The sequence below is a fragment of the Eutrigla gurnardus genome (assembly GCF_963514095.1).
Source record: "Eutrigla gurnardus genome assembly, chromosome: 9".
Classification (NCBI taxonomy): Eukaryota; Metazoa; Chordata; class Actinopteri; order Perciformes; family Triglidae; genus Eutrigla; species Eutrigla gurnardus.
The window spans coordinates 21,549,853-21,568,997 of NC_139923.1; the positions used below are offsets into that span (position 1 = coordinate 21,549,853).

Below are 19,145 nucleotides of genomic sequence, written 5' to 3' on the forward strand. Positions count from 1 at the left end.
CTAGGATCATCTATCTTCCTCTGAAATCTTCAGCAGATATTGACATTGACACTCAGGTCAGTTGATTAAACCACAATAGTTGGTCACCATTTTTTTTCTTCCTTTTTTGCTCCTAAGAGTTTTTTTTTTCTACATTCAAAATCTTGGTTGTGAATCCTGCAGGATTTTGGACAGACGCAAAGCAGAGGATCTATGTTCCAATAAACACAAATGTTGGCAGGGGTCAGAGGTCAAAGGTTATGGGACTGAGGTACAATGACCCCCACACAGCAGGACATTCTCTCTATAGAAATGTAATTCTTTCTGCAGTGTGGTCCTTGTGCTACAGGCCCAACCCCCCACTGTGTTAGAAATCTACTCAGATGACTTCAAAACGTAAACCCGAGATTTGATGGAAGGCAAAAGTGAGGAATGATGTATTTTCAGAAGGCAACACATCAGTTGTTATAAAGTCAACATACTCGGCAAATTAGTGAAATCTACCTTTAAAAATGATTTTGAAAATGTTTACAGCTGTTTGATCAAGCATAGAAAGTAAGAATGAGCAGGACTTAATAGATCACTGAGCAAAGACATTGCTCCAGTGCAGACATTGATTATCATTATTAAATAGATACGATAATGTGTTTAATTACATTTTGTTAATATTTGGATACTTTTGTACATGATTTTTTACACAGAAATATACAGTTGGAAAAAGAAGACAATTTGACAAAGATTTTAAATTGTCGCCACAGACGGTTTCCAGTGCTTTTATTTACAGAAAAGTGACTAGACTTCTTGTTATTTTACACTTTGATAATTTCCCTTTTTATAAATACCCATAGGGTAATAGGTCCTCAGTAGCTTTGAGTGCATTATAAGACACACAACCCTAGGTTAATGCATCTTTCACTAACCATACAAAACAGAGAACAAAGTACCAATTGTAACATAGAAAAGAAAGCATACACCATGTTACAAAGTTACAGAAAATATACAACATATATACATATACATATATATATATATATATATATATATATATATATATATATATATATATATATATATATATATAGTCACAGTAACACAGCAAAATATTTTTTTCTGACAGAATATACACACTTACAGTTGTTTTTGAGTCAGTCACTGCATTCATTTAAAAAAAACAATCACTTAAAAAAAACACCTCAACACACTGATCAAGGAGTTTATATCTGTATTATGTTTTGGCTCTTTGCCACTGTATGCAACTGATGTCCCAAAAATAAATTTAAGGCAGTAAAGTCCATCCACATCTTGCAGCGAGGCTCGTGATAAGATGCTGCACAGTGCTGAGCAACAAGAGGAGACAGCCGCGTCACTGAGATTGTACTGGTGTCAGTGACAGCTGACGGCACACTGATCCATCAGTAATTGATAAAACTGAGGGCCGGTGTGATGATCTGTGTGCTGACTCGTGAGACCGACGAGGGAAACAGAGGTGTACATTCCTTAAAACAAAGGCACAGCTTGGCAGCAGCATTGCACTTGTAAAATGATTTTGCTGCGAGTTCATATGATTTGAATTTTTTTTTTCCTCCAGCAGTGAGCAAAAACATTAATAACTGAAGGAATTTCTTTAAACCTCTGCACAAGTTACATCACAATCATCGGTGATTCAGAGACCTTTCAAATTGTCAGTACGTCCATTCCATGATTCCTATTACTTTGCATTGACGCTCTCTGGTCCTCCTTTTTTGATGTACTTGATTGGAAGTTTTCAGAGACTTTGTGTCCACTGGTTTGGCAGGCCTGGAGCTTGTATACGGCGGTTCAGAGCAGTGCTAACAGGCTATTTTGCCCAGCCCGTGGTGGCCTCTCCGTTGATGTAAGCAAAGCCGGGGAAATGCTGAGAGTGTTCATATTCTGAGTTCCTGCGTGGCCCCAGGGGAGAGTACATGTCCCCGGAGGTGGCATAGCGGGATGAATGCATAGGTGGGCTGGTGTAACAGCTGTTAGCTGGCGACACATCTGGCCACCGGGGGGCGACGGGTGCAGCGTGTAACCGGGGAGTGCTGCTCATCAAGCAAGGCTCCATTCGAGACATCTGGCCGTTGAGCTGGTACTGTGGAAGGGAGGAAGAAGAGGAAAGTAGTTATGGTGATGCAGGGACGTCAAGTATTGAAATATACAGTGAATAGTTAAAAGCTGCAGATTAAAGCTTTATATTCAATGAACAGATATGAGTGGTATCATTCAATCAATCCATCTAGTTGTTGGCAAAAAAAGTGAACAACTGCATTTTTCCCGAAATATCAAACTAGTCCCTAAATGAGGGTCAAAATGCAGCCAGCAGTTATCCGGTGGAGAAATACTGAATTCTTTATTTACTAATTGGGCTAAAAGTAGACAAACTTTAACATGCTGATTAGAAAACACTGTTAAGGACAGTAATATCTCAACTCACACCAGGTTGCTGAAACCAACAAATTCCCACATGTACAGAGGACTGAGCATCCTCAAAGGTAGCTATAGCCCTGCTGATATCATATTTGTCGCATTGTGTGAACTGACCCAGCTGATGGTCATTTCCTGTCAGGGGAAAATGCTTCACAACTTGGACCGCAATGGTCAAAATAGAAAATTAAGCCACTTAAGAAATTAGACATCGGCCCCACTGACAAAGTGGTTTTCCTGTGTTATTTGTGTTGCCTATGGCGACTGAACCCAAACAGCTCTGACTAAATCTGCCTGTTGACAAAAATATTTTGGACAGATGGGGATCCGACAAGGTTTTGTGTCCGTCTCAGCTCCATGCCCAACCTCTCCCACAGACAAAGCACAGGCATTGTGCCCGATTTAAGCTCAGACAGGCTTAAAAAAAAAAAAGTAGGAAGTAGGACCCTTTTCCCTTTTCTCACTAAATATAAACACGACAGTCGATTCCATTATGAGGGATCATGGCATGGAAAAAGACAGTCAGAGCATGTCAGAGAGCAGAACAGACGGCTCAGCTGTCTCTTGTTCACAAGCAGAAAAGAGACCATTGAATAACAATATTTTAATAAACGCCCCCTTGCCCTGCGCTGTGGCTACTGGCTCTAACAGATGAGGAGACTATTGAGGGCAAGAAAGAGGAGTAACTGAGCAGGGCCCCTCTTGGCCCCGGCCGAGCCACCTTTCACTGTCTGCTTCCGCTGTGTGGAGAGGGTAATTCGGGGACTTTTAGAAACACTGCGACTGCTGAGGCTCAGCTGATCTCCTCCCACTATAAAGGCAGCGGAGGCTGGAGGGTCCTTGACAGGAAATTACCATCAAAAGAGTAAACTCACACCAGTCGCTACACAAGCTGTAACATCAGCGACACCATCTCATCCAAACAACCATTTTGCTCACATTTAAATCTTCTATTTAGTTGGCTGTTGTGCAAAGTGTACCAAGAAGTGCTTCAAGCATTCACACACTCTCTCTTAACATCTCGATATGTATGCACATGTTGTATCTTGACACAATCCTTCTGGGCACATTTATGTACACATAAAGGACATTTGCACACTGCTCTGCTCTGAACTGTGGATGCCTACAGTTTACCCATTAGTTACAGTTTAGACACACATGCACGCACACAATATTGCAAACATTTTGTCTTTGAGAATCAGTTTCATCTCTCTCTGTGGACATCAGCATAACTCGCAGCATCCAGTGGACGCAAGTTCTCTCAAGTCTACTTTATTATAGTATTTCCAATTAATGCTATTTTATATTTCTACTTGAATTCAGAGGCAAATATTGAACGTTTTACTCCACCGCCTCTATGTTCACTAAGTTATTCATTCTTTACAAACCCCCCCAAAAAAAAAAGATTTTACAAAATATAATAAACTGAGATGAAACCGCCCAACAGTATGTCAGATAGTTAACCTTAGTCAACCTGCACCAACTGCAACAAATACACCTCATATGTAACGTATCACTAATAACAACATGGATAATATAACACATAACTCTCTGGAAGGGCTCTTCCTTCTTACATTTGAATGTAGTCAATTGTGTCGATAATACATCTGTACATTTAATTATGCACAGTTATGGATGGAGGACTCAACGGGATTGAAATTCACTGCACAAACTCCTTAATTGATTTGCATATGTAAGTGCTTTTAAACCCCAGGTGTTGGTTGACTGGGACCGACCTGTGCAGACGACCGGTGGTAGGCGGAGTAGTGGAGGGGGCTTGGGATCGCCGGCTCATGGGCCAGACTGGGATACTGGCTCTGTATGGAGTGAGGATGCTGGTTGGCATAGCTGCCATAGTTGTAGCTACCAGTATACCTAGAATGGAGTAAGCAAATTAAAAACCCACCGAAGGAATTCTCAGAGAAAAAGAAAAATGTATTAATGCTAAAAATCTTAATTACCCATGCTCCTCTCTGTAGACAGGCAGCCGGTGGGTGGAGGATGCCGGTGGGACTGGAGCGCTGTTCCTCATGCAGGACAGTTGCTGTCCGGCCTCCGGAGCAGAGCCGCCGGCTGTTGTCACTGTGTATGTAAGGGACCAGGTATATGACTGAACAGCGCCTGGTAGACACATATGTGGACACAAAGAAAATGTGTTGGCTCAAAGAAACTATGTGCGGTGAGCCTTCTGCTCATTTAGGATGTCTGCGTGTGTGACTGTGAGGCCTGTCTCACCTGTGGTGGTGGGGGTGAGTCCAGTATACTCTGGGGACACGGCTGCTACGGGGGAGCTGGCCGAGGAAACGCCCACAGAGTGAACTGACCGGGCGGGTGAGAAGGATCCTGGAGACGGGGAGGTGGGGGTGGTTTCTGTTTGCGTGAATTCCTCCTCTCTCTCTGCTGAAGATGTCAAGAGAGGACAGAACATTTGATGATATCTGGTCAATTAAGTAAAACACATATGGGGGCAAAGTATATGTACTGTGTGTACAGAATAAAGTGATAATGCCTGATAAAGAAACAGCAAAAAATATTACAAATCACTGAACCTTTCCTGACTTATTTCTTATAGCAGTTTTTATACCATTTATAGACTTCTTATAGTGCCGTTAGAAAGATGTGGATGGAAACATGCTAGTTAAACATTTAGATATAGTTCAATATAGTCGTAGGTATATTTCACAATCCAAAGAGAAACAAGTAAATCAATTTAAGAAAAAAATATGAAACAAATGAGCAACTATTCTGCTGATTATTTTCTCAATCAATTGATGGAAAATAAAAAAAAAATGTGCATCATAATCTCCTAAAATCACATAAAACAAAGAAAAGCATCAAATCCTCACAATTCCTGAGCTGAAACCAAATGGACCAAACATTAAAACAAACAGGGAACTAGTGCAACACACCACTTTTGCAGCTGAAGAGTCATTGTTTAATAATTAAACTTCAGGGTAGCGGTCTCACCTGTGCTGCCCTCTGCCTTCATGGCCCTCATGAGGTCGTTGGCTCTCTCCTGGCAGTGGAGGGACTCCAGCAGGTAGAGCACGTAGTCATCAAACATGAGGTGGATCAGGTGGAAGGACCCTGCGTACAAATACACAGGTTGACTTTGAGACAGAAGACTCAGGGGTGATATGGAAGTTATTGTGTGTAAAAACATGCTGTGAAACCCAAAAGGCTCTTTATGTTAAGGGATGGGACATAAATGCTGATGATCGTTAAGACCGAAGCGTTTCTAACCCGAGAGTGATGACATCACATCCTGCAGACTGACAGGAGGGCCGCTGTTATTAAAAAGAAGCGAGTGCAATTGTTTCCGTGTACCGAGTCAGTGCCAGAAATATGTCAACTGACCCCGGGGTCGCACGGAAGATGAGGCCGTGGCATGAGAGGGAGTGTCACAATTGTGTCATTGTGCGGGTCGCTGTTGCCGCTGTGCGCATAATAAACACTTGTGGCTATTCAGGGGAGCGGGGTGTAATACGGACCCGGTCGTAAAATGGAAAAGACAGGCAAACGCATCGGGAGAGGGGAGGGGTGGCTTTTGTTAATTAGCTGTTTGTGCACAGAGGCGTGCTTTATCAAAACACTGCAACCAGCTGTGTCTTTGATATTCACAGACAGGGCCAAAGGACCTGAGAGGGAAGAGAAGCCATTTTATTTTCTTTAATTTTTACAAGTCCTCACTTATTGCAAAACCTAGCTGGTGCACAACAAGCTGTTAAAGCAGCCATTTTACTAGATTCTCTTCTCCCCTTAAGAGAGGCGCCTCTATGGACATGACATCCATACATTAAAATAATGAGAAACGTTTATTTGGTTGCACTGAACCCTGTATGGCGTTTCTGTACAGCAGTGTTCTGTTCAGCAGTAAGATGGTGTTTTGTGAACCTGTCTGAAAAAGGAATTTTAATACTGGGCGATTAACATGGACATGGATTGTAATATGAAATGTATATTTTGGTATGATTTTAAACGTGTGTCATATTCATGATGCAAATACGCTCCGTTGACGTTTACAATAAATACAAATCCAAAAGCATATTGCATACATATTTGGACTAAAATTCAAAGATCTCTGTGTGCACAGTTATAGCTTTAGCCCTTGGAGAGGAAAGGCTGTAATTTGATGTCATGTAAAGTCAATTTAATGTTTAATTTGCTGATTTAAGGGCTACATAATTCTTCTGGATCAATGATTATACAAAAAAGCTTGAGCTGTGTTTATATTTTTATCTGACGAATGTTTCACCGCTGCTGGTATTTTTTGCATTTTTTTAATCGGTATGGACTCTTGTAAGTGACACAATAATCTACTTTATTATAACATACATAAGATATACATATTTCTGGCTATCTGTTGCATTAAGGAATGATGACAAAGCATAGCAGCTCACCAAAGCTGGGCGCGCTGTGGAGGGTCATATCCCGGATGACTCTGGTACCAAAACACGACCACATCAGCAGGAACTGTTGGGCCACCTTCTTCAGGCACCCGGGCCTCTTCCCTGCCACCTAGAGAGAACATTTCCATGAGAAAAGAGGGGGAAGGGTCGGGATGCCGGGGTAGAATTAACCCCTGGGTTCGCATTGGGGCTTAACCCTCAGAAACGAAAAAACATGTCAACAAGTCAACTATTTAATTTGCCCCCAGAGACACGCCCTCCTATTGAACTATTGTCTGGGCAGTCCAAGACGTTGCCAGGGTGACCAAATTTTACAAGCCCATATCTGGCACATAATAGACGCAAATGGGAAGCTTGAAGACATCATTAACTGGGAGGATTGCAACGAAAGTGCCTGTGTGTAAGAAAGACACGCAGAGACGAGTGGCTTTCAGCCACAGGTGTCTTTTTAAGGGCAAAATAATCAGACTTAGCTACGCAAACACTGGACACATTAAATTAAAATCACTTCTTAGCATCAAACATGGCAAATATATGAATTTCACCCACGCGCCAGGAACAAAAGGGACATATTTATTCATAAATGCTGAGTCAGAGCAGCTATTTTCCCTAAATGGGTGTAAAAAAAAGTATTTGCTGTCTGACCTTGACGACACAGCGGTCCACCATTGAGTCCAGCCACTCGATGTACGCCTCGATCGGAGACTGCTCTTCCAATAGACGGTCAAACTCCTGATACACTGTGACAGGAGGCGGGACGTCAGGTTACATGATATTTTACATCACTTGAAAGCCAAAAAAACAGAAACATTTGGATGCAAATGTCATCTTTATGCAACAACGTCTAGGTATCTGTGACCTCTGATCCCACCAGGACTGTTTTGGAGGAATGAGGCTGCAGTGAATTGGAGATGCTCTGCAGGGTGTTTCAGAGGAGAGTGAACTTGTTTAACCTTTTGGTCTCCATCGTTAATGCTTTGACTCTGCTGGTCGTGGGAATGATTGTCCTTGGTTGTGTCATTTGTGTGGCAGTAAAGTGTAGTTCTCTGTCCGGTGGGGCGTGTTGGAGTGGAATCAGTTTAAAAGCACGGACTTACAGTGGATAATAAGCTGCCTCTGCTCCTCTTGGGAGTCCTCCATGGTGTAAAGTGTCTGCTTGGTGATGCTGTTCAAGTCCACATTCCTCCAGTCCTCCAGCATTTGAAAGGTGATGTCGGCACTGTTTATCACAGTCCGTGACGCCTGAGGACAGATAAATCGACAATATTGAGCATACCCATATCCCTTATCAGCTGTGTTTGTTCATATGGATTTTTATTAAAAAACATTCAGAGCACGATAGGCACCTGACATAGATGGTTTAATGAGGTTTGCCGCTTTAGAATCTGAGAAAATCTCCTGGATACTGGAAATAAAAAAAAGAAGAATGAATATGGTTAGTCCTGTGAGTCTCATCATTCAAACTTCATGTTGAGAAAATAACATTCTTAAGATATAAACCATTATGACGACATGTGGATCTCATACTTACATTCAAATTTGATATTCCTCAGGTTTTCAGGAAGATCGTGAAGTGCTATTTTTAGCCACTCATCAAGTTGTTTGGCAAATTTTCGAATAACCTGAGTCAAACTGTGTGGATGTGAGAAAAGGGAAACACAATTAATAACTTGGACACCATTCATTATTACTATTCCAGTCCTCTTAAACAATCAATCAATGTATTGTTCCATAACATATCACAAATTAGTAAGAAAAAAAAGCTCCCAGAGTTCAAGGTGAGGTCTTTAATTTACTTCTTTTGTCCGTAACTGATTTTTTTGTGAACTGTACTGATGTCATGACACAATAATACACTGAAATTACACTGCTTTTACTGTAGTCATACTGTACTTTTAATATAGTCAAAAGTACAGTATAGTAAGAAGTTCATACGCATATAAAGTAAATGATATTATGAATAAGAACAGCTGTACTCACTGAACTAAATGATAACCAGCAAATTACTATTAATGTAGCAGCTTGAATTCACACTGAAAAATAACCAAAAAAACAATCTACTATCCCATGCAGTTTAAGTACCAACAAAAAAACAAAATGGTACAAAATTCTCTCTTTTTAAGAGCGAAGGTTACAACAGGTCACCTGTCAGGCAGTGCTTGCAGGACGGTGGGCATCAGCACTCCAGAGATGGCCTTGTAGAGGATGGAGTCGCAGACACCCACTATGTTGACCACAGTCGTGGAGCCGAGGACGGGGAGCATGTGGGGCGGCATGCCCTGCCAGAAGTGCAGCAAGAAGCTTTGAACCTGAAAGTACCATCCGCACAAACACCACTCAATATTAAAGGAAATAAAGGTTCTTTGTTTTTAAAACATAAACACACTTTTTGTTTGATAAAACAGAATTGGATCCGTAAAAATGGTTTAAAACAGAAGAGACTTGCCTCGTCAAAGTTGGCTCGAATAACAGTGTCCAGTATCCTCTGACAGTGCGTTCTGTACATCATGATGAAGGTTGACACCTGTGGGCAACAACACATTATTAATCTAATTGTATCGCAAATGTTTTGTTTTTTTTCCCTCTTTTGGGGGAAAGCAAAAACAGCAAAGTTGTACAAAACAAGAGAATAAATCTTGTACAAAGCATGTGAACCAATAAATACATGTTACAGGTCTAGGCCTGAGCGGAGTAATATAAAACAAGCTTTAGAGATCAGCAAAACACAAACCATTTAAAATCATGGCCCCCTCTTTAAAAGCCGGACAGCTAGTGCCTTTCCTTTGTCCATTGCTAGATCTTATTATCTCCCCCAAAAGATTAAGAGTTAGTGAGGAGCCAGCACATAAATCCTCAAGGTCCTTCTCTAAATGCAAACCCAGTGAAGGTCCCGAGGCAGATAAAAGGCTGGAGCCAGAGGGGGCGCAGAGATGGTGAGATGGCAGGGAGAGGTGGGAGGGGTGGTGGCTGTAAGGATGGACTTTTAAAACTCCTGTTTACCCTCTCTTCTGGCAGGCTGGCAGGCAAATTTAGGTCTTTGACATTTGGAAACTCTGGCAGGAGTGTTCCCAGTTTGGAGCGCGGTGAATACGCTACTGTCTGCTTCGTGACCTCTTTCTTCCCAGTCTCGTTCACCCACGCTGCTCCCTTTTTGGAGTACATCACATCGTAATACTGAGAGCTCTCCTTTACTGCTATGCCGTAGTAGTGGTACCTGAGGAGAGCAGAGGGAGAACGGGTGAATAACAAGTACAGAGCCTTGAAACTACAACTATAGAGAAGTGTGTGAATGAATACAGATTATCAGATCAGATGTTCCTCTCTGATTTTTGCAGTTTAATTTATATAATTCGGAAGAACAAAATAATCCCAAAATTTATGGCAAGGTATATGTAGTCTACAATTTGAGATCTTTTCTTCTATCAAATGTGATTTTTTAAGAGTTTTAACTCACGATGGAATTAATCCATTAAATTTGACCATTTCCTGTTATCCTGTGTCATGCTTCATTCTTAGGGGTTGTCTTGTTTCTTTCCGTACCTCATGTTTGATTGTATTTGTCATGGTTTGGCAGTTTGTGAATAAGTGTGTAATAAGTAGGTAGTCTATGAAAGGATGAAACCAAAGTAACTTACTTAGACTGCCCTCTTGTCCCCAGTCTTCTGGTAGTTAATGCTGGAAACTGTTGCCTTATGATCTGTTCAGAGGAGGAGAGAAAAAACATAGTCAGTGTGCTGTAACTACAAGCGAGACTGAACTTTTTGGAGCCGTTTTATCAAATTAATCTCAACCGTTCACGGGAATTCATGAAAGTAAAGAGAAAAAGGTGACATGAGATCTTTCTAAAATATAAACTTGTGTGTATTTTTCAGAAAAAAAGGGAAAGGGTAAATTGTTTAATAAAGTTTGTCAGGAGAACATAATGAAAGTCTTAATGCTGTATCCACAGGGAGGTCTGTGAGGGAAAAAAAGAAGCTTTGAGAGCCATCAATTTATGACATCCAGGGGTATTACTTTTTTTTCTATATCAACAGTCTGCCCTCATCTATCCAGCCACCCATCCTCTCTCCTTCCCACTCTCTTTCTCTACTCCACTCCCTCCTTCTTCCCTTCCTCTCTTTTTGTCCAAAGAGATTGGCTCCTTGGTCCAGCTCCTGGTGCAGAAACTTTAGCAAACAGTGTAGCTCTCCATTGTGTGGGATGAAAAAGGAGGCCAAGCTGTGAAGTTTCTGTCAGGCCCCGCTTGATAAATGAGCAGACAGGGAGGCAGTCCGGGCCCTCTCTCGTTTTTTTGTCCCGAATCAATGAAGCCTTCCTAAAGGACACCCCACACTGCTCCAGCCACTGATCTAACATTCCGCAACATCTCACCCTTCCAAATTTCCTTTAATTACACATTAATCCAGGCCCCTTCTCTTTTTCAATATCTTCCGACAGGAGCTGCGGAGGGGCGGGGGTTGGCCGGGTTGGGGGTTGGGGCCGGAGTCCAGGGTACAGGGTACAGGGGATGGCTGGGGGTAGGAAGGCTGAGGAACTTCTTGGGGTTGTGGGAACAGACGAAAGCACATCTCCTTTGGCTCTAGATTATGTGTTCAGTGAACGGCCGCGGAGCTTTGCTCGCTTCACACTGAGCTGCAGTTGATATTGCTTCAACAGCAGCAAGAGCTGCAGCACAAAACAAAACCAATCCAAGCATGAAATGGTCAGACCAATGCTGATTTAGTGCTTGAGATTATTGCTGGTTTTGTATCTTCTTCTGTTGAATCATTTTTGTTCTGAACTTACACTGCATGTAAAAATTAGCCCATAGAAGACTATAGATGTAGTTGATGACTTTCATATGTTTCCAAAACAATTCAAAATGATTTTGTGTTAAACTGGATTCAGGTGGGAATGATACATTTGGTCAGATTTTGTAACGTTCATGTCCTTTGCATTGAGTCTTACCTTTCCAAAGCTGGCTGCGTTCACAGGCTGCGTGTCGTGCTTTTCACTAAAGTCTAGGTAATGCATGTAGAGGGCACTTCGGGGGATACATACACCTTCAGCTATCTCGTAATTCTCTTCTAGCCTGTGGACGATAATGGGAATTATCAGTGCACAGAAAATCCAATATGGAAGTTTAAGCATTGCTAATTTGAATGAAAGAACAACTTTAAACTTTAAACAGGCCACTTGATTGGTGATTGCAACATTTATGGTGAAAAAAATCATCAGTAATCTGATCCGTTTTTTTGTCTGTTTTCAGTTCCTGTATAAAATTGTTTGCATTGGCTTTGTTGTGTCATGAATGTATCTACTTGGTTAAAGTAAATTATGTTTGGGGGGAAAAGTGCACTGAAGCAAATAGCACTTTTCTGAATTGTTCAGTGTCTCTAAATTGCATTGTGCTACGTATGCTGTATGTAACTGTTTTCTAACATATTAGCTGTAATCAGCCATCTCAAAGACGATGTTGGCATCAGTGACGTGGCTCTGGATTAGTTAATCTCTTATCTGCCCAACAGGCCCCTCTCTGCTATGCTTAGAAATGCCTCCACCTCTCAAAGTCTTTTTGGGGATCCCCCTGGGTCTGTTCTGGGTCCCCTTTTATTTACCATGTGTAAAATACCCCTGTGAAGTCATGCATTAATATAATATTGATTTTCCTTGCTAAGTGGATGATATTCAACTGTATGTCACTTTGATATATCATATTTTGGAGTATTTTTGCAAAAAAAAGAAATAGCTCACTGCAGCTTTAAAGCCTCTTTGCTGTCAATAAATCATCAGAATGCATCTCACAGTTTGCTCATACAGGCATGCAGACATACAGTAATTAATAACATTGGCTGTGTACAACTAACAAGTAACATCAAATGGTCAAATAACTGAATAAGAATGAACCCAAAACTGCCTTGAGCTACACCAGCATTATTACCAGTGATTTCTGATGTGGTATTAACCATGCAAACACAATATTTCCTGTTTGATATATGATTCGCAATGCTTTTGTGGCATATTTTAATATGATAGTTATTTAATTAAGGTATATATATATATATATATATATATATATATATATATATATATATAGCCTGTAGCGGACATACTCTGCTCATGCTAGAATGTTATTCTAAATTCAAATCACTTGGCAGCCAAATTTTTAAATTAGCATATTCAGTTTTCTAAATGTTTGGAAAAACTCCTTCACGAATAAATCAAATCATTTTTATAGTAGGAAGAGCAATGTGTCCCTGTTATACGTTATGCCCATTGTGTAACAACTCTTAACCCTTGAACATTCAACAGAGGAAACCTTCATGTGAAGTTTGGACCAAATCACTGGTCAGAACAGAAAACTGATGAGCAACAGATTGATTGTAAAGATGCAAATTCTGGACCTTCACAGAGTTAACAAACTACATATACATAACCTCACCTCTGACATCACTAATGTAAATATATATTTTTTGTTTATAAAACAAAATGTTGATTTCCCATGTTGTTATCAGATTAATTTAGCCTGTACCTAGTGTATCATTTATAATATTGACTTAAATGTTTTCTATCCCTTCCTGAGCTTTCGTGACCTTATTTCTCAGCCTAAATAAATGCCTCTGACATTCAGCTTTTTTCTTGTGGAATAAATACATGCCTACTGTTGTTTTATGAATCATGACTGTATTTTTTTCAGTCAGCTATGGGACATTTACATTTCCGTTCACTCAGAAAGCTGTCCTCTGAATTACCGTCATTAAAGAAGTACTGTTGTTGTTAATGTTTTCACTGGAATAACTATATTTAGAATATAAACCTAATTTTTGTGACTAATTTGAAGCAAATTAATGAAACAATGAAAATGATTCATCAACTCATCGTTAACATTGCATACACAGCGGCATTGTTAATTTTTACTGCAACATCCTTCTTAAATGTGAGTGCTTTTTTGTTGTTGTAAATTTCACACGCAAAAAGTCTCCATATGCTGAAATTATTACAGAGGCCAATTACATTATCATTTATGTCTACAATGCGTCTCTTTAAAAAGGTACATTGACCCAACTCATGTTCCTCTCACTGGGTTTCAGCCCCCCACAGTGCAGCTTAAATCAGTATAAATATTCATTTAAGATCATGAGCTTTTTGAATGCTATTGAGTAAATGGTACCATTGGTCATGGGGCTGTGCAATAGGCTGCCACAAATAAACTAGGCATGTGTGGGGTTTGTATTTTTGTAAAGGATATGAAAGATCTGTTGCATTTGTTCCTCTTTTTAAGTCTACATGCGTTAGATATCTCTATTGTTGAACAGCAGCGCAGATTCCAAATTAAACATCCCCATTAGGACGAACATACAAAATCTTATCTGATGTCATGATAAGATGCAAATGAGATTTTCTAAATTCCCGTCGTAACTTAAAATACAAAATATGTTCAGAGTGTACAAACAAAGCGCAAAGGTAAATCTGTCCTTTGCCGACACAATAAGGCCAGGAAGGTGTGTCATATAAAACTATTCAAATGAATGCAATTTTTAAATCAAACATGACAGAAAATTAGGAAATTGTAGACTTGCTGTTCATGTTTTCCACATGGCGAGAAAAAGGTAAACTAATAATTATTGTTTTTTTTAAATCACAATATTTTAATTTGATTACTGCAGTTTGACATGAAATTGTGTTTTTTGTCTTCGTTTATTTACAATTTTTTCACACATTTTTAGATATGTCTAAAGGAAAAAAAATATACAAATGTATTTTTTAATGACTTACCATTCCAGAGTAGCCGGTGTCGAATGTGGTTTAGAGGCTCTGTTGTTTTCTTTTTCTTCATCTGTAACATATCAACACATTTTGGACTTGAACCAAGTGATTCAGGTAAAATGAATCTGGCACCACTAAAGGTTTATATTACTGACACAATAATATGCAAAACATTAACTTTTTACAAAACACCAGGATTAAATTAAATTAAGTGTAGTAAACTGCGACAGTACAGTGGGTGGGTTTGGTGTGACGGTGTTTGTCCTGCTTACGTTCATCGTTGGACATGTTCCCCAGAGACGTGTGACTGGAGTAGCGCTTGCTCTCACTCTCGTTGAGGCATCTTTCAATCCAACTCTCTAAAAAAAGACATGATGGACCACAGATCACAGAGCTGGACAAAGTGTAATGTGACGCTTTTTTAGTACAAAAAAATATTTATGTTTAGACAGAAGTGATTATGAAATAAGGAATCTGGTCAAAAGAATATAATTTTTACAGATTTAACTGCGAGCCTTTTAATTGCCATTTGACAGTTATAGCAGTTTTGGTGTATTTCGCTGTATTCATTTTGATTGAAGGTGTTACTTTATTTAAAAACTCAGTTTCTGAAATGAAATAATTTTGCCCTGCATATAGAATAGAGCCAACGCTGTATATACATAAACAGTGCAAATCACTGCCTATACAGGCCACTTTAAATGTCACTAATGTGGCAGGGCGAGCGACAACAATCGATTGTATGGGCACTGGTGCAGCCATGGCTCTATTTGAGACGTTTTCACCAGGACGGCAGGAATCCAGCATTGTTCCCAGGAGACTACGAGCGTACACACTCGCTTAAAAGAGCCTGCGCACATTACTGAAGCAGTCTGGTGGAATAGAGGCCATTGTCCTGTTTTAATTTCTACTTAGAAATAGCTCAACGTGTGTGCTTTCTGTGGCCGAGCAGCAGCAAAACACCAAAGCTTTCATGTAGAAAGAGCCTGACACGTAGTGGAAATATATTTAAATTTCTTTCAAGAAAGGTATTCAGTATTTGATGAAATTAAGAAAAACATTGCATATAATTAATATTCTTTTTTATATGAGTACTACATTTTATGAGTTTCGTTTTTGTTTTTTAAATAATAAGTTAGGCCTTCTTTACCAGCCTCTGAATGTCCGAAACAGGAATGGAATAAAAAGTATATGTTCCTTTAAATTTGGGGAACAAAAACTTTAAGTAAAATTAGCTGTCAAAACTACCTCTGAAGTACAAACAATAGTAATGTGAAAGTACTTCACTAGTTAACTTTTAACAAAATAAAAACACTCCACGTAATCTTTCTTCAAATTGTGTAAATTGTTGTGTTTTTTTTCCTGCATGTGAACCGACAACAATTACCATAGCAGCTGTTGCTAGGACAGACTGTTGGCAGGGCGACATGTTGGTGAAGCCCATGTAGGGGATTTAGAGGAGGTCACAGATATTCAAAAGTTTTAGAAGTTTACACTCGATGAAGAATCTACACCTCGACGTTCGGCACGTGCTTTTAGAAAAGATCATACTGCATTGAGAGTCGCATCATCGCTACACAGGATCAGCAACTGAAAAAATGAACGGCAGACATGGAAGAAGTTTTTTCCTTCTATACTAAAGAAATATCATAATTAGAATCTTACTCTTTAATGGGTTTAATGACTGTGTTTATAATAAATATCACCTTAACAATACTGATGCTATTAATAGTTATAATACTTGTTACACATAAATTAAAAAAATGCCAGTGCATTTGCATTTTAATAATAAATCAAACACTATCAGTGTGACGGCCATCTGACATATCTCATCATTTAACGTCAGCATTTGCTTCTACCTGAAAAAACAAAGCAAAAAAACAAACTGCAAATGGAAAAAGTCTCTCCAGTGAAGTGAAGCTAATTCGGGCTCAGGACTCAAGCTTCATTTGCCACAGGAACAGATAAGTTGGGGATCTAAGTAATTGGATTAAATTTGATCAACAAGTGAAACGATTGTTCACTCATTTATTAACACACATTCAGGGCTAGACTAATCTACACTGCTGCCCCGGGATTTTACAAATGTGATTTTCTTTAGTGTAAACGATTTAAAAATACTTTCAACCAAAGATTTATTTCTATTTATCACATTTACAAATTTGGACGAATTGAGATAAGAAATTGTTGCATAATGTTTTATTACTTTAAATAAGATTGCACATTATTCATTAATGTGTCTGAAAAACAAATAAGGTTGTCACATTTACCCAATAACTTCAGTACGTTCAGTTTTGAAGTTGAATAAATGCTTTAGTTTTCCAATTTTGGATGAAAAAAACACCCCAGAAAAATAAGACGAAAAGAGCAGATGAACAATACATTAAAGTCCACCACGATGTGAACCTGCTGTTATATTTCTTCTCTCCCATTGATGAATGGAGATTTTCTTTAACTGAAAACAGCAAGAAGCCACTTGACCGAGCCAATACGGAAACATTTAAGGGATAAACTTTTCTCTAATCAGCGGAGAAGTTATGGATTTATAACATCACTTCTCATGAACGTCCGTGACCAAACACACTCATTCATAAATAACTCCAGAGAATCAAAAAATTAAATAAATGATAAAATTGTAAAAAATAAATAAAATAACAGCCAAGCATCCAGACATTTCCTCCAAATGACTGCAGAGAAAGTTTGCGACTCCCAGAAGAGCAGAAGCTCACACAATGTTTCTGAACGGAAGCTGGTTTTCTCAACACATCCAGAGAAAGCAAGCGAGCAGAGATTAACAGGACTGACCTGTGGAATCCATATCAGGCTCCTCCAGCAGCCCGCAATGCATCCTCTTCCCATCAACGACACTGGCTCCTCCAAGAAAATGGCTTAGTGCACGTTTCCCCCTCCTCGGCGGCTCTCCCCTTGTCTCGCTCTGTGTTTCTGTGACCACTGCCCGTCACAGGAGATGTTGAGGATCTGAGGTTCGCCCAGAGAGGGGTGGTGTTGGTGAAGGAGAAGGGGGGAGGTGGGAATAAGGGAGGAAAGGGGGGTACAGACTCCAGAAATCCAGCGGGGGGAAAGCCAGACCCGTCAAAATGTTTGCTGATGTTTCATGGGAAAGGGGCTGATTTTATAGGAGCCCTGATGGGGACATGTCATTGATAGGCTTGGAAGGCTGATGAATGGCCCCAAGTCAGATGGGGATGTGGCAAGGCTCACTGGAAGTCTTTTGTGGGGCTGTTTTGAATAAGAAAAGCTCCCTCCCAACGAAAAAAAAAAGAGGCTTAGATCTACGCAGTCCTAACACTGTGGCCTCCCCGTCTTCCATTATGGCATTTAATACGTTTTTATACACCCCAGCGCTCCACATAAACATACATCCCTACACAACCGCCGCTCCTGCCTTTCCTTCTCATTTTAACTCCCAACTTTACATCTCATGGGCACTTGTTGCCACATTCGGTCTATTTCTCGCCTCATTCCACCATTCCAGCATCTTTGTGATAACTTTTTCCCCCCCGCAGATTCAACGCAAGACATGCTCATACACACATTCAAACATGCTTAGAAAGAAATGCACCGGCGTAGATGTTTTGGTGGGTTTCTCACCTGTTTTTTCGCTCACTCTTTCACTGTGGCAACCTAATTTTTGGTGTGCCTCTGAGAAGAGGGAACGGTCACAAAGGGGGGGAAGTAAAAGTGCAAAGCCCGAGGCTGGGAGGGCTCTGATGGAGTGCCTGAGAGCTGGAGAAGCGAAAGCTGTGATTAGAATATGAATGGAACCACAGGAGAGGGGGGAGAGGAGAGGGGAAAGAAGAGGGGAGAGGAGAAAGGCGGATTATGGCTGAATTACTCACCACACCATGGATAGCAAAAGAGCACTTTCTCCACCAGTGCGCAGGCGTGGGCGCCACCGCCGCTACTCAGCGACGCACATGCAGTGCAGCCACCTGAAAGCACATGTGGGACGGGGTGACAGCAACATCACATGGGACACTGTGCACCGGGTCGTACTTTGTAAGAACAGGTCCGTGCATTCATTCGGACTCACCTAGGAAGAAAGAAGCTACTGGAATGAATGACAGGTCAAAAGGCCTTTTGAAAAATAAAAAAAAAGAAGCAAAAAAACAACATCATAACATTTGAATGAGTTTGACTCGTCTGCAAAGACTCTCTATGCTTTAGAAAACATTAAACACGGAATGTACTTGAACAACCCATTAGTGACACACTATTCAACGGCCTACATGGTGGCTACTGTAAAGCCGTGACCTCAAAGGAGGATCTAATTAATTTCAGTCAAATAAGGAGAAGGTGGAGTCTGCGTCTCCCTCAGTGGACGACGTCCTTTTATTTTTCATCCTGTTATCTGCTTATTAGAGCCACATAAAATAGGACAGGTGCAGCCACCAAAAGAGCCTCTTCCACCCTTCCTATTCTCACACACTCTGCCCGCACAAACGGATGTCTACTGCTTTTGTTCGATGAAAAGGCCCCAATTGAGTTGTGTGTGCGTGTGTGAGTGGGGGGTATGGTTACGCTACATACTACATGTTGGTGGTATTA

At 40.4% G+C, this 19,145-nt stretch overlaps 1 protein-coding gene across 2 annotated transcripts; it reads right to left on the reverse strand.

The window, feature by feature from the left end:
- Window positions 1-1,068: 1,068 nt before the first annotated feature.
- Window positions 1,069-18,057, reverse strand: rfx4 (regulatory factor X, 4). 2 transcript variants are annotated; one of them, XM_084016595.1, is made up of 18 exons: window positions 17,382-18,057; window positions 14,849-14,935; window positions 14,586-14,646; window positions 11,778-11,901; window positions 10,466-10,527; window positions 9,831-10,044; window positions 9,277-9,354; window positions 8,976-9,139; window positions 8,362-8,462; window positions 8,177-8,235; window positions 7,928-8,072; window positions 7,476-7,570; window positions 6,822-6,939; window positions 5,389-5,508; window positions 4,657-4,821; window positions 4,383-4,503; window positions 4,158-4,296; window positions 1,069-2,089 (listed from the first exon to the last, which is right to left on the reverse strand). In XM_084016595.1, the coding sequence occupies exons 1-18, from the start codon at window positions 17,422-17,424 to the stop codon at window positions 1,817-1,819; spliced, it is 2,169 nt and encodes a 722-aa protein (XP_083872721.1). In that variant the 5' UTR covers window positions 17,425-18,057; the 3' UTR covers window positions 1,069-1,816. The 2 variants fall into 2 exon arrangements, with proteins under 2 accessions (XP_083872721.1, XP_083872720.1); XM_084016594.1 differs by having other exon boundaries at window positions 4,383-4,542; window positions 17,382-18,056.
- Between the last annotated feature and the right edge of the window lie 1,088 nt (window positions 18,058-19,145).